The 16,276-nt window shown below is 48.9% G+C and overlaps 1 protein-coding gene across 5 annotated transcripts in view; it reads right to left on the bottom strand.

The window, feature by feature from the left end:
• Window positions 1–16,276, bottom strand: part of LOC147621385 (uncharacterized) — a 152,962-nt gene that overhangs the window by 95,869 nt on the left and 40,817 nt on the right. For 4 of the 5 annotated variants that reach the window (XR_015269820.1, XM_086824141.1, XM_086824140.1 and 1 more), the window contains exons 4-5: window positions 11,396–11,521; window positions 10,131–11,308 (exon numbers count right to left, since the gene is read on the bottom strand). Coding sequence is in view for 4 of the 5 variants with exons in the window: in XM_086824141.1 (XP_086680267.1) it covers window positions 10,131–11,308; window positions 11,396–11,521 (1,304 nt within the window). In the remaining variant the exon portion in view is untranslated. The remainder of the gene's footprint in view (window positions 1–10,130; window positions 11,309–11,395; window positions 11,522–16,276) is intronic. The other variant, XM_086824139.1, reaches the window with a different exon arrangement.

Genomic DNA, 16,276 nt, shown 5'->3' on the forward strand with positions numbered 1-16,276 from the left:
ATCTGGCAGAGCATCCTCTCTCAATCCAAGTAAAACCAACATCTGTACCCCAATCTGCAAGAGGAGAATCACTGATCCAAAAACCAACTGACTTATGCCAATTGATAGCAGCTCCTACTCCAAAACAAAAGGCCTCCAAGACTGTCCGGAAAGCACATAAACAAGCATGTGAAGCCTCAAGGAACAACTCCGTATCATCTGCTAACTCAGAGTCCAAAAACTCTTCCTCAGTGCATAAAGGCAGCCTGAGACCCACAACACCAGGGGCAGCCCGAAGAAACCTGCTCATAGCCTCAGCTACAATCAGGTACAGTAAAGGGGCAAGGGGACAACCCTGCCTCACTGAACGGGACATCTAAAAACACTCGCCGCGCCCCCCACAAGCTAAAACAGTTCTATGAGCCTCCCTATATAGGCAAGACACCCCTCTCATCCAGTTTTGGGAAAACCCCATGTGTGCCACAGTGCCCTCCAAAAAATCCCAATCCACTCTGTCATAAGCTTTTTCAAAATCAAGCAAAAGAATGGCAAGAGGCTGCTGACTAGACTTTTCCCACTCGACAGCTCCCCAGAAAGAAAAGATGTTATCAAATATACTCCTTCCTTGGAGGAACCCATTCTGTGTATCATGGATAGTCCTTTGGAGAATCCGCTGCAACCTTATACTCAAGGCTTTAGCTAGGATTTTATATGCAGTTCCAAGGAGGGTGATGGGCCTCCATTGCTTGATGTCAGTCTTGTCCCCACTCTTGCGGATAAGGTGAATCAGCCCCTCCATGAAGTATGGCAGCATCATACCCGACAAGAACATTTCCTGAAGGGCAATAGTGATAGCATCTCCAATATGATCCCAAAAAAGAATAATGAAGGCGAGAGAAAGACCATCATCCCCTGGGCATGAACCACTGGAAAGAGCATGCAGTGCGTGAAGGAATTCATCCTTCGAGAAAGGGGCATCCAGGGAAGAACACATAACATCTGTAATGAGCCTAGACATGCACTCCCAAACGTTCTGCCGTGCCACATCTCTGTGAGGAGAGGGCACGTCTGCAGTCAACGAAGACCGATAAACATATGAAGCAATACCCCTCACCTTATCAGCCTCAATCTAAACCTCACCCTATGAATCCTGCAAGTACCTCACAGAATCCTTGCTATGGGAAGACCTGTGTGCTGAGAATAACTCTTTGTTGCATCTGCCACCCATCTGAGTCCAAAAAGCCTCGTTCGCATGAAATGCGATCTCAGCCCTCCTGTCCATGGCCAACTGCAGCTCTGTTCTTACTGTGGTCAAGAGGTATGTAATCCAAGACGCATGTGTATGCTTTTCATGTTCCCTCTGAACAGCAGCAATCCTACGCCTAATAGCTCTCTCCTTGTCCAGAGCCTCCTTCTTCTTGGACAAGGCAATGCTATGATAATGATGGCTCGTCCTCTCTCAAGAGCCAGCGCAATATTATCACGAGGATCTGGACCGTCACAAGATCTCCATATCTCTCTGATCTCAAGGGAGATGTTAGCATCTAGATAAAGAGAGTCAGGGATGCGGACACGGGGAGAGACAGAGCGAGCCCCAGGCTCCCTGAGACACAAAACAACGGGTCAATGATCGGATTTGGTGGTGCCAGGCATAATAGCAATGGTGCCTCCTTTGTCCAAGGACCAATCATCCACATAAAACCTGTCCAGACGTGCAAAGATGCTCTCATCCCCGCTCCTGCGGTTATGCCGAGAGAAAGATAAGGAGTTTGGCCTTCTCTGGAAGTCATCCTCAGTCCAGCGATCCCTGCCAAAAAAGGAAAGCGTGAACCTCTCCCATGAGGTTCGCTCCAAAGGGTGTAAACCCCCTTCGCGTCCACCCTTCTTGTTACAAGGTTGCTCAACCATATTTAAATCTCCTTTCACTATCCAATGATCAACTTGGGGAATGACATTTGTAATGGTGTCCCAAAAGGCCACCCTTTCACCTTTCACGTTAGGTGCATAGATATTCAAGATTCCCAATTTCTGACCCTCATGCATGATCAAGATCCATTGCGCTCTAGCAGGGATGATAACAACGTGCCCAATAACATGAGGCATGACAGATGCTGCCACTGAAATGCAAACACCCCCTCTAGTCCCAACTGCCGAGGACCAGAAGGTGTGGCGAGAAAGCATCTTACCAGTTTTGCCACACTGAGATCTATCCAATTTCTGTTCCTACAACAAAAGTACATCCATAGACCCTCCTGTAACAGCAGGGTGAAGCTGGTCCTTCAAGAGGCGCTTCCTACCACGGGTGGGAAGCCCTCCAAGGCCCTGAACATTCCATGAGACGATTCTCATGGAAGAGAAGAGGGTTTGACCCCCGATCTAAGAAGACGATGGGCAGCCTGAGGACGCCTCTCATAATGCTAGAGGACCGGATAATCCACGGGGCAAAGTCCACTGACATGCCCTTGTACGAGGCCCTGCACAGTACCTGCATATGTTAGAGAAACCTATTCGCCCTCTAGGGCATCAAGAGCAATGTTATCATGCTGAAAATCCTGCAATACATGATCCCCACTGCGCTAAACATCCTGATCTGAGATATCATCTCTCTGCAAAGATGCATCAACTGACACATCCCTCTGACCAGAAACATCATCTATCTGTACATGATACGAGGAGGCCTTCCCATCAATCGCACCAGGGCGTGAGAGACAGCTCGCCACACCTGGCGGACTGAAGGACGGGAAGGAACAAAGGGAGGTGGCGCCTGAGAAGCACCCTTGCGAGGCCTCCTGCGACCCGGAGCCCGAGAGCAATCTCGAGCAAAGTGACCCTATTGGTGACAAACCCCACACTAATCGGGTTTACCTGCAATCTCCATACGTTGCTTCAAAGGGCCACAAGGGTCCGAAAGCAAAACATAGTCCTCCAAGAGCTCAATGTCACAGGCAAGAACCATGACCTTGGGGACAGCATCCGCCGAGGCAGTGACCACCTGGGCAGAAGATGTCAGCAAGGCGTGGAGAGGGGGCACTTGAAGAACCAGCCCAAAGGCGGACCCGATGGCCTCTAACATAGGCCAATATGCGCCAGGAAGACCTGGGAATCTGAGAGTAATCGGGAAACGGTTCCAGTCTTCCTCAACAAGGTCAAAATAGCTAGAGTAGGGAAGAAAGAAAATCTTCCTCCGGCCCAATGGCAAAGGGCTGCCCTTCAAAACCTCTGAGGCTGCGTCCTCACAATCAAAATCCACTTGGAAGAAACCTGTTCCAAGCAGCCTGACATCTCGAAAGTGTGGGGCGAGGTCGGAGGGCAGAGCCGCCAGGACCCAATCCGAGCCTGGAGACGGGAAGGGTGAGATCCAAAGATTCTGGCAATGAGGGTCGTTTTGGAGTCTTTCTCGATTTCGGCGTAGAGAACGGCGAGCTCGTCTTCGGAAAAAATAATGCTTCGCCCGGCCGAGGGAGATTGATTAGCCATGATGCTAATCGAAGAAAAAGGCCGACCTGAACCCGGATGAGGAGCAATCCGAACCAAGGGGAAGCGACAGGCAAGGAGGCGGAGGAAAGGAAAGGAGGGTGGAAAAGGGGCAAAAAAACAAAACAAAACAAAAAAACAACAAAAAAAACAAAAACAACAAAAGAAAACCCACCCAAAAAAAAAAAAAATTAAAAAAAAACAAAAAAACAGGCGAAGAAGGGCAGCACAGCAAAGGCTTCGCAGAAAGGAGGCGGCGGAGGAAGGAGGGGAGGCGGAGAGAGAAGGGTACGCGAGCAAGGAGAGCAGGAGGGGAAGGGGCGCAGACTAGAGACAGCAGCGGGAGGAAGAGGGGCGGACAGAAGCAAGGGCGAACAGCCGGGGAGGAAGGAGGGGGGGCATAGGAAGGATGGGGGGGGGGCACAGTCGACAAAGAGGTTCGGGGAGCTCGAAGGTCGCCGCTACCGATCAGTTTCTCTACACTTCTCAGGCTTTGGCTAGCAGCCCCTTTCCTCTTGGTCCTAGGAAGATTTTCGTCTTTCAGTACCAGCTGGGCTTTGATCTAGCGGTGGAGGATCAGCGCCTTACCCCGGTCTCACTATGGTTCCCTGCTCTTCCTCGGTCCTATTGGAAGCTTTTAGCTTCCATAGGGTCATCCTTGGGCCAGGTTCTAGAGGTACCAATCCTCCCGAGCTCTCCTGCCTCAGCTTCCGCGGCCGTTACCGCCACTCTTGATGGTGTACCCCGGGTCCTTGTGCTTGTTCCTGATCAATCGATTACTAATGATCATGATATGCTTCAAAGACATGATGGATCTGATTTCCGCCAGAGGATGGAGATTGCAAGCATACCTGACCATTGTCGGATTTGTCGTCGACAGGGTCACATTGCTAGAGATTGTCCCAGATCGAGGAGCCATGCTAGGAGGCGGCATGGTCCTGCCCATCAGAGGCCTTCTGCAAATGCCGAGACTCCAGCTGCTCCTTTGCCATAGAAGACCACACAGCGTTGGGTTGTGGTTAGGGATGGCAGGCACCCTCGGACCCCCATACCTGCCCCTTCACCCACACCCCCTGTGGAGCACCCTATCCCCTATGCAACTCTTGCCTCACAAGATGTTGATCCTTTCTTGGAGGATAAGGCCTTGCACGCACATGATCTGGATCCCTCACAGGAGGATGCTGCATTACAGTTACAGGATGATTGTAACCTTGAGGATGATGTTGCACATTCGCATTGTCATGGTACCTCTCCAATTCTGAGGACTAGCCTTGGCTTTTCCCTGGAGTGGGAGAGAGAGGTAAGGTTTACATCGTCCGATTTTCCCTCCCTTACCTATGCCAGACATACTTCCGCCTCTAAAGGGGGTCCTTCGTCGACCAAGAGATCTGGTCGTTCCTGCTCTGAGTATTTATGAGAATTGTCTCTTGGAACATTCAGGGTCTTGGGGGTTTTTTTCCGCGTCGACGGAAACAAATTGTAAAAACCCAGCTTCATTGTGCCGTCAGGTGGACCTATGGATGTATTGCTCTTGCAAGAGCATAAACTGGATGCCAGTCAGTGTGGGAGATAAGGCAAGCTTCTCTCGGGACACACCTTTTGGTCACCGGCTGTTGGTACCAAGGGTGGTGTTTGTATCTTTGTTTCAGCTTTGATCTTGCCTTGCATCATTGGACATGTGTCATTTTGCCTGCGAGAGCGCAATGGATCCTTCTTATGCAGGGTACTACACGCATTGGTATTCTCAACCTCTATGCTCCTAACCATAGAGGTGAGAGAATTGCCTTTTGGAAATCCCTCACGACATTGATGCGTCTTACCGACCATTGGATTATTGGTGGGGATTTTAACATGGTTGAGATGCCAACGGATAAAAGAGGTGGACATGAGGGCTTGGTGCATCCTCTTGAAAGAGCGTCTTGGGAGAGGTTTATACTCTCCATTCATGGTAGAGATTGTTGGCATGAGGATGACATTTTGAGGAGTCCATCCACTCTTCTTTATTCATGGTCTAACAGGAGAAGAGATGTAGGCTGTATCTATGCACGATTAGACAGATTTTACGTGGATGATTGGGTGCTTGACAGAGGTGAACATACTTTTATTGCTATAGCCACCTCCAAATCAGATCATTCCCCAGTGGTTTTATGTATTAGAGATCCGAATTGCCATGGATCAACACTCCATGTACGCATCCCTGATCATTTGTTTTCAAATGCAGAGCTATCGCGTCGTATGCTTGATATTTGGAGATCTCATGACTTCTTACAGGCCTCTCAAAGCCTGGCCTCTGCTGTCTGTGATATTAGTGACTTTTATCACACATGTGCCCTGTCTAAGAGGCAAGAGGCCCTGGACTTAGAAAGGGCTATTAGTCGTAGATTGGCTGCCTTGCAGAAAGAGCACGAGAAACATCCTCACGCTCAATGGGTAGCAGATTGTTTATGTACTGTTAGAGCAAAACTTCATCACTCTCTTGAGCAACGCCCGGAGTACCGTTTCCATGCCCAGGAATCCTTTTGGACATAGATGGGTGGCAGATGTAACAAACATTTTTTTGCTTCTCACGGCCCATCTCATGCTGTCACCAACCTGGACATTTCCCAGTATGAAAGGGGTCTGGTGGACTCCAGGATGTCTAAATATTTGGAAAGTACAAGCTTTGGGAATGGGGAATTATCCTAGAATACAAAGGACCACACTCCTAAAATTTAGGAGAGTTGCTATTTTTGGCCCAACTCAGATGGAAATTCTGTTCGTGTCATTACATCTGGAATTGAGCAGAGACCAAGAGTTGGCAAAGTGCCTATGACAGAATGTCTACTAGTTGGGATACTTTTAGAGGTAAAGATTATGGAAGGACCCATCTCTTAGATTGGGACATGTGGCAAGAAGGTGGACCAAAGTGAGACAAGTGGCCTGACACTTGTTAGAAAGTGGATCAAAGTGAGACAAGTGGCCTCACACTTGTCACTTCAGCTATTGTGTGGCTCTCCACTTGTCATTGTAGCCTTCTCTTGCCATTTTAGCTCATGGGAGGCCCAAATCTATAAATTGGAGCCCTCTCTCTTCATTAATGGAGGCTCTCTTGCTGCACACTAGCCTCTACCACCGTTACAGGCTGCCCTAATAATGGCTACTCTCTTTCTTTCTCACTTGAAGGCTGCCCATGAAGAATACCGGCTGTTGGGGACTGTTTTGGAGGCTTCCATTGCGAAGAAATACTGAAGGCAAGAGTATTTAATCATTTATTATGATTTCTAGCCATTGTACTTGGTGCACCAGCCTTTGTACCTGCTGTACCAGCCATTGTACGGGCTGTACCAATCCTTGTACTTACTGTACCACCCATTGTACTAGCTGTACCAGCTTCTGTACTTGCTGTACTTGCTATGCTAGTCACTGTACATGCTGTACCAACATTTGTACTTGCTGTACCTGCTGTACCAACCACCATACCGGCTGTACCAACCATTGTACCTGCTGTACCAGCCATTGTACCGACTGTACCAGCCATTGTACCTGCTATACCGGCTGAATGGAGAGTTGTACTTGCTGCACCAGCTCTACTCCATGAAGACCCATGGTTTTTGGGGAAGAATCAGTACCCACACGGAGGTATATGGATTATGTTGTTGGCTCGGCATTTCTACAGCCTATGTTCCGGCTCAGTTGCCTTGTGTTGGGCTGTGTTATGGCATTTGTATATGGATAATCCGGCATCTCCCGTGGGGAGAGTAAGGCCCTCAAAGCTTGTACATGATATTATTCTCCTCGGGTAATAAAATACTCCAACGAGGGGGTCGGCCCATTCCGGCCTCTATGCGGTGTCACACGTGCAAGCTCCACTTTCAGCATTTGTGGATGTTTTGTCTAGCTTTTATGTTTCATGCAAAGTGATGATGATGGATATATGTTAAGGCAGTGGCCATGTTTAAATGTTTTAATATGCAATGATGGTATCAACAAGTGTGTCAAAGGCCCTAGTCCCCCGGGCACCCGCCGCGAGTTTCACATGCCAGAGATAGTGTCACGCAATTGCAAGATTCACATGGCACTTTTCACTCAGATCGTCTTGTGGTTAGACAGATTGCCACCGATTTCTATTGCCAGCTTCTTAGAGCTGAGCCGCATTTTGATTTGAGACACAGGGCACAGAGGAAGGTTTGGAATACATTGCCACATTTGATCATTGAGGAGATGTGTGCCGCTCTGGATGCCCCTTTTCTATGCAGGAGTTCCATCATGCTCTTCATGCCTTACCTCATGGTAAGTGTCCAGGGGAGGATGGCCTCTCCCCTATTTTTTTCTTTACTTTTTGGGATGAGATTGGGGCTGAGATCACATCGGCTTTGCACGAGATGTGGGACATAGGTTCTATGCCTTCTTCTCTCACTGAGGGGCTTATTTATCTTATTCCTAAGAGCGGGGATGAGACATTGATTGGCCAGTGGAGACCTATCACCTTACTTGGGACTGCCTATAAGATTCTTCCTAAGGCAGAGAGCATCAGGTTGCAGCCAATTTTGCAGGATGTTATTCATGATACCCAGAATGGATTCTTACACGACAGGAGCATCTGTGATAACGTTTTCTCGTTTTGGGAGGCCGTCGAATGGGCTAAAGCGAGCAATCAGCCCTTAGCCATTCTGCTCTTGGATTTTGAGAAGGCCTATGATAGAGTGGATTGGGACTTCCTTGAGGGTACTCTTAGTCATATGGGCTTCTCTCAGAGATGGATCAAGGAAGTTTCATGCATGTATCATGATGCCCACTGTAGAGTTCTTGCTTGCGGTGATAGAGGATAGCGGTTTCAGATTTCTCACTCAGTACGACAGGGCTGCCCATTAGCCCCTTTATTATATATCATAGTTGCAAAGGCCATGAGCATCTTTCTCCGCTCCACTGCTAGTATTTTAGGATTGAGATTGCCTCTTCGTAATCAAGAGGAGTTGGTTGACTCCTCTGAGTTAGCTAATGACACAGCCCTGTTTTTGGAGGCTTCACATATATGCTTATGTTCCTTCCGGGTAGCAATACAGGAGTTATGTTTGGCAACAGGGGCACTCATTAATTGGCACAAATCTGTTGGTTTTTGGGTTAGTGATTCACCAAGAGTTGATTGGGGTACAGAGCTTGGTTTTACTTGGATCAGCAGAGGATGCACTGCTAGATATTTGGGATGCCAAGTTGGGATTGATATTTCTCCTGGACAGCAGTTTGCTCCAGTACTTATGAGTATCCGGAAGAAGCTCCTCCAGAGCTTTGGTGGCTAATCAGGTTTTGCTTGCCTCAGTTTGGTTTATTGCCTCTTGTTGGTGCTTCTCTCGTGCGTGCATTGGCCAATTGCAGAGATTGATCCGCAATTTTCTCTGGTCAAGCTTGGATGGCACCTTAGACACTCGTGCCAGGGTAGCTTGGCTCACAGATATTCAGCCCAAACGAGAGGGGGGCTTGAATATTATCGATCCGGATGTTCAGTGCAGGGCGTTGCTTTGCAAACTTGTGGTTAGAGGTTTCCTACCAGGCACTGAGCCTTGGAAGGATTTTTTCTTGTCTCAGATTTCCAGATGTACACCCAAGGTTGGGAGAGACTGGATACCCAGCACACGTTTTTTGTTCACAGAGGCTGATATTAGGGCACCATCTTCCCCTCTTATTGCAGCCATTGTCAGAGCATGGAGAAGCATGAGATATTTTTTGCGACAACGGCTTCCTAGGTCTTTAGACGAGGCTGACCAACAACCTATTATATGGAACGAGTTCATTAGGGATGAGGCTGGTCGGCCACTTGGTGCATCTCATTATATGCAATGGCCAGGATAGGAGAGATGCGCATACACAGTTCTTGCTTGGAAGACCTTTAAGAGTCTTCCGGAGGATCGGAGAGTTGCATCCACTCAGCATCTTAGGGGCTCTCGCATTCGTATTGATAAGCCAAATGTGCCTACTATCATTGTTGGGTCATTAGAGAAAGGTATCCTTTGGTAATGGCCACAGCGCATCAAGCTACAAAATAACCTGATTGGGATTCTCATCACAGCAATCTGCTGAAATAGAGAAGGGGATGGCCTCCAAAAGTAAATTTTCATTCCAAAAAGGTGAGCCTCATAAGGTGCGAGCCATTTTTCTTATGGGAATGGCTGCCCAAGCCATTCCTGGCTCTCATGGTCTCAGAGAAGCGGCTACAAGATGCTCAACTTTGATTTGACATCAGATTTTTGCAAACCTGACACATCAGCTTGTGTGGAAAGCTCAATTCCCTATGCAACATGTGTGGTGAAAGGATGCTGACACTTCCCGAGGTTGTGGAAGGAATTACAGGATGCTTAGCTAGTGAGATCTTGTATAGATTCCATGATATTATTCCTTTCCAGATTGACAGCTGAGATTCACCCTCATAGAAACCATGAGAATGTAAGGATGTACACGGTTACACTTGGACAGCCAGAAAAGGCTCATGTTTCTGAGAAAATGCAGGAAGCCTATTAAATTGGAATAGTTTGTTCAAAGCATGCACACAAGAGCTGAGGGAAAGAAATGAGAAGCGATTTTTTATTTGAAGACAAATCTTTGTTACAAACATGCCATTTATTGGGATTTTACAAGAGCCAAACAAGAAGATTATTTCATCAAAATTTATATGGAGTGATGGCGCTGAATCGGGATTGAGATACCTGACTTCACCATCAGTGGTGGACTGATTGTTCAAGATACTTTGAAGAGTGATTGCTAGCAGGGCACCTTGGGTTACTTCATTTTCTAGCTGTTTCTTGTAATCATCCGTTAGAGTGTTATCGAGTGAGTTAGTGTCACATGAACTGCTATTGTGTGGCTTCATCCCACTCATGTCCAAGATAGATGATCTTTTCTCCCTTCTGTCTTCATCTTTTATGGGCGCTTCTAGCTTCTGCTCAGTAATCTCTCCTATAAGGCTTTTTAAAAAGCCTTTTTTAGCATCTTTGAATACATTGCTTGATGAAGCCTCACTTTGTTTAGGTCCTTTCTCAACCAAACCTGTTCCCTCTGCTTTTTGTATTGTTGACACGTCAGGCTTCTCATTTTTACCTCTTTTTCCATGATCGGTTCTGACTAGCTCATTATCTGCATTATCCCTGCATTCCGACTTACAAATTTTCCCTTCATTATGTCCAATAATGCCTACTTTCTGGAAAACTTTGCTTGAAGATCCCATCTTGTATGCAGGCTTGTTAGATCTTTTTACTTTGACCTTGGAGTATTCTTGACTCTCCTGTTTGCTTTTGTTTTTCTTTTGCAGGCTTGAATTGTCTAAAGTGGTAGGTTCAGCTGTCCATTGTATGGGAGTGCTAGTCTTGAATATGGACCCTGGAGGTCGTACACTTCTCCTTATGACAAGGTTTTTGGTTGCCAGTCTTCCAGCTGGCTCTCTCCTTTGAAATTCATTTAAGTCATGGCTTGGTCTGCCTCGTGTCATTCTTTCGGCCCAAACAGAAGGAACTGTATGTTTCTTTTTCACATCAACATGCAGTGAAGCTTGTAGACGGTAGGTACCCCTCTTACTTTGTTGCTGGCTTCGCATATGGGTATGGAGAGCCTTACTCTTATGTTCCTTGCTCGTGCCTGTGAGTATTTGTTGCTGATCTCCCCCATTAAAATTATCATGCAATGATATGTCAAGAGAAGAGATCAGAGTTGGCACATTATACTTATTTTCCACAAGATTATGTCTCCAAAGATTGGATTTGGGCAGCTTACTCCCAGCATCACGATTAGGGGACCTTGTTGTTCTTTGACGCTTGGCCCCTGAACCAGAAAATGAAGGATCGGCAGTGTCTGCTTTCCTCCTCAAGAAATGTTCACCATATAAATTATCCTGCTCCAAACAAATTCACCAATGACTAGGCTGAATCACAATAACAATACTTTTGCAATGGAAAAGCAATACACACAAGTCACTAACATGGTTGTAGGTTGATGAGACCTGCTTGATTAGACCTGGTAAATCCTTTGAAGCCGTTTGAAAATGAACTGTTGTTTTTGCACGCACCTCAAGTTTCCTTCGTTCAACTTGAAGTGTCTTTAAGTCCTGAAAACTCCAAAAGGATAGAAGTTCAATCAAATGCACATGAGTTGTGAGAAGCAGTAACATCTTGCAAATTCTTACATTAAAACATGGATGGCTTGTGTGCGCTTGAATAACTTAACACTGTGATTAGGAGTGAAATCCAAGAACAGTCGACCATTTACCTTCAAAATTATGAGACAAGCAACAGCATATGACATCTGCTCCTCCCTCTACAACTTTCCTTTTTTTGGACCCCGTCTCCGCTTCCGTATCTCAGAGCTGCAGAGCTCTCTGTCATCATCGACCCCGCACACCCATCCGCTCTTGGTGTTCGCTCTTCTAACCTCCATATGGGACTGTCTCTTACCCAATTAAGCAGTCACATCACTAACCTCCTCATAGGTAACCCCTCTTCAACCCAAACCTCTCGCATTCACCACCTTTATGCCCTCTTCCATTATTATTTCCTCTTCCATGAGCCGCCTCAACCACCGCGACCTCCCCAATCTGCCTCAGCCACCAAAGCTTTTTTCTGCCTCTGCACCATCCAGCCATATCCCTTGGCACACCTTCTCCACAACACCATCTGTACCAAATGCCGTCGTTTCCGTGCTCAGTAATGGCTCTCAGTTCTGCTTGCCAAGTGCCCACTTCCTCACCTGCCTTCTCAAGCACTTCCTAAACACTCCCCGTGCATCTCATGTCGGTACTCACACAACCTGTCAACACAGACCCCGGGTACTTCAGCATCCCTATCCTCCTTGTTCCCAACCTCAATCATCCACAGCCGGACCATCACCCCCCACAGCCGCATGCTCCGCCGTTCCGCCACAGGGACTCCTGCAGTCACTTTTGATGTCTTCTCCCACTACAGATACAACCTCCACCGCCTTTGCTTCTTGACTTTCCAGCCCGCCAGTGCCATCCTCCACCCTTTCCGCCTGTCCACCACCACCTTCCTACTCCACCTCCACCTCCTTCATTCCACCCCCTTCAGCCCCACCACAGCCACCATAGTCCACCACTACATCTTCCATCCCACCCCCGCCCAACACTACAATCATACCACCTACATCCACCTTTGAGAATCCCTCACTTCTGCCTACATCCACCTTTGGCTAGATGCACTGAGGCCATTGAGGGTACTCCCGTTCTTGTTTCTCAGTGTCTTTGCAGGATTTGGAGTGAGATTATTCACACCATTATGGCTACCTGGGCCAGAATCCAAGGATCTTCGAGGGATGCGGAGAGGAAGCACGGCCAGTTTATGAGAGAGTGGGACATTGGTATCTTTTTCACATCCTTTCATTCGGGACCCTATTGCCAGCAGCACAGGGTTCTTGATTGGTTGAGATCTCCACCTTGCTTGGTGTGAAATCCCCATTTTGTAAGAAAATTTCATACTTAATAGAAGTCTCCTTTCTGAAAAAAAAAAAGAATCCGTCACTTCCGCCGCATCCCTGCTCCACCAATCTGCAGCTTCCCACATCGAGCCCATCCATAGCCCCTCAAATGTCTGCGGGTCCTAACTTGGTTGATCCCCAAGGTTTCATCTCCCTCTCCAATCACCCCTCCTTCCTCACAAGGATCCCCATCTCGTGGTCACCACTAGAGTATCTGAGTTCACCAACGCCATGGACATTCTCCCTTCTCTCATCTTCCCAATACCCTACATGTTCGCAGTTTGCTCCGGTACTTATGAGTATCCAGAAGAAGCTCCTCCATTGGAGCTCCAAGAGATTAGATTTAGCCTCCAGAGCTTTGGTGGCTAATCAGGTTTTTTCTTTTTTCCGAGAAAAGATCCTTTCATTAGTTATATAAAAAACGCCCGAAGGGCTACAAAAGGCTCTCTCTTGCTCATAAGAAAACAGAGCAGAGATCAAAGCAAGGCAGCCAGGGAGACTCTCCCTAGGTGCTAACAAGTACAAGTATCAGTACAAAGAATGGAGAGGCTATATCATACAATAGGAGGGGGGGAAAGCCAAACAGGTGGCCTGTAGTGCCAGTGGGGGGGACCCCGCGGGAAGGGTATAGAAGGGGCCGCTACGCCAAGTGGTGTGAAAGGCCTGGCGCCGCAAGATCGCCTCATCCGAGTCGCCCCGGATGCGGTCATACTGTCCTCGCAGGGTGTGGATCAACTCCTGCCAAATCCCCTGAACAGTCTCTGCTGGTGGCTCCAATCTCCCCTCAAAGGCCCTGAAACACCGGGCCCTCCAGGTGAACCAGATGGTGAGGCTACTGAGGAGTTCCCATCGTAGATCCCTCTCCTATGTCCAGCTGGCGGACGAGAAATCCGGTGAAGGAACCTGGCCCCTAATGAATCTGATGGCCTGGCTGTCCTGCTCCGTCTCATAGCCCATAGCAGGCCCTGACGAAGTCAACCAAGCAGCGGCACCCCACGTATACATACCCTCTGGAGAGAGGGGGGCCAGAATGCGCAGCATCCGCAGCAAAATCTGCTGCGCCTGAGGGCAGTCCCATAGGCAATGTCTCTGAGTCTCCATAGGTTGGCCGCATCGGACGCAGGCCGCCGGAAAACCGCTGTAGACAAGCCAGGTGCCAACTGCAGAGCCCCTGGGGGCGACCAGCCACTGGAAAGTCGAGATCCTGCGTGCCTGTCGACTAGCCCAGAGCCTGGTCCAAAAATCCTCCAGGAACTCCTGTGAGAGTCCCTGTAGCCGCCAATGCCCCGATGCTACTGGAGAGACTATCCTCCGCGCCGTCAAAATCTGCCGCCCCAACCGAACAGTATACTGGAAAAAGGTGATCTCTGTGGCCTCCAGGGATGCATAAGGATCCTGCCACTCGTACTCGCCAGGGTCCCACTGGAGCCGGGCCAAGGGGCGCGCTGCATATGCCCATATGCGCCAATCGGAGTCCACATCTGCGAGGTCTGGGTCAATGTGCCACCTCCGAGAAGCGGCGGCCACTACCCGTATCCTCTGAAAAATGCACTCTGCAACCAAAGGCGACTCCACCTCCACTCTCTGCAGTCTGCCCTCATCCTGGATCTCATAGTAGAGGCATCTGCCATCCTCAGTGCAAGCTCTGACAGCAATCAGGATCTCCAACTGTGTAAAGGCTCCCATCCACCGTGGGGCCACTGGCTCGAGAGGCGTGAACCACTCCTCTGTGAGTGCCTCCTGAATGTCATCCCTCATAATCAGCCCCCCTCTGAAGTGACTCAGCCTCTCCACCTGGATCTCCTCTGGAAGACTGCAGAAGGCCTGCCAGTCTCCAAAACTACGTGCTGGGCCTGCCGCCAATGGTCCCCAGGCTAGACGAGGCCGAGAACCTAGCATATGACCCTGCTCTGTGTGAACCGCTGGGTTCCAGATGAGCGGCTGTCTAGCCCGCTCCTCATCACAAGAAGGCGGTCTCTGAGAGAGTCCCGGTCTCAGCAACTCCCAAGCTCTCAGGATGCTCAAGGCAAATCTGTCCTCCCAACCTCTACTGAGGCCTGTCCTCCTCATCTCTATGAAGATCCATCGTATCTCTGGTGCCCAAGTTCCCCCTGCTAGGGGAGCCCGAGCCTGCAACCGCTGCAAAAGGAGCTCTTTCCAAGGCTCAGCGCCTGGAAGCAGCCCCCGAACAATAAGCTTCCCCAATAAGACTCTACTCTGATCAACTGGATCTATAATGCCCAAGCCTCCCTGGGCCAACGGAAGTGTAATAACTGCCCAAGCAACCTTAGCCCAGGCTGACTGACCATCCCGCCCAGACCAAACAAAGTTCGTGATCAGCCTCTGTACCTGGCTGATGCAAGAGCTCGAGAAGATCCAGCAAGACGTGATGTACCACATGGTCGCTAAAAGCACCTGATTTGCCACCACCACCCTCCCAGCCAAGGAGAGCCGAGCTGTACTCTAATACAAAAGCTTCTTCCGAATGCTCAGAAGAAGCGGGGCAATCTGCTGCTCAGGTGACAAATCGAGTCCAATCTGGCATCCCAAATACCTCACTGCTGTGCCAGGAGGAATGCATCTAAAACCGGGGTCTGGGCTCCATGCCGGAGTGGGAGCGCTACTGATCCAAAAGGCCACAGTCTTGCGCCAATTGATCAATGCTCCCGAAGCTGCACTAAAAACCTGGAGCGACTGCTCTGCCCGCTGAAGATTGGCCTCATGGCCATGCAAAAATAAACCCGTGTCATCAGCAAACTCAGCATTGAGCAGGTCCTCCCCACGAACTGGGAGCTGTAGTCCTCTCAAACCAACCTCCTCTGCCGTCAGATACATGCTCATAGCCTCAGCAAAGAAGAGAAAAAGAAACGGGGCGAGAGGACACCCCTGACGGACTGATCTGGTCAACTCAAAACTCGGCCCCCGTCCTCCTGCAATCAGCACCTGGCTACAAGCTGTGGAGTATAGAGCCGCCACCCCTCAAATCCAAACTGGCTCAAAGCCCAGGCGAAGCATAGTGCCCTCTAAGAAACCCCAATCGACTCTATCGTATGCCTTCTCAAAATCGAGAAGCATCACGGCCAAGTCCTCACCAAGAAATCTAGCTCGGGCCGTCGCCTCCCAGAATGTGAAAATGTTGTCAAGGATACTACGCTCCTTAACGAATCCTGTCTGGGTAGCATGAATCAACTCCCCCAGGAAGGGCTGGATCCTCAAACTCAAGGCCTTTACTAAGACCTTGTAGACAGTGTTGAGGATCCTAATAGGTCTCCAATGCCGAATATCATCTGATACTCCCTCCCCCTTGGGGATAAGAAAGATCCAGCCCTCTGAAAAGCTCTGTGGCATCACCCCAATGTCCAAAACATACTGA

The sequence above is a fragment of the Cibotium barometz genome, chromosome 30 (genome assembly GCF_041138505.1).
Source record: "Cibotium barometz isolate CiBa-2024 chromosome 30, ASM4113850v1, whole genome shotgun sequence".
In the NCBI taxonomy this organism is placed as follows: domain Eukaryota; kingdom Viridiplantae; phylum Streptophyta; class Polypodiopsida; order Cyatheales; family Cibotiaceae; genus Cibotium; species Cibotium barometz.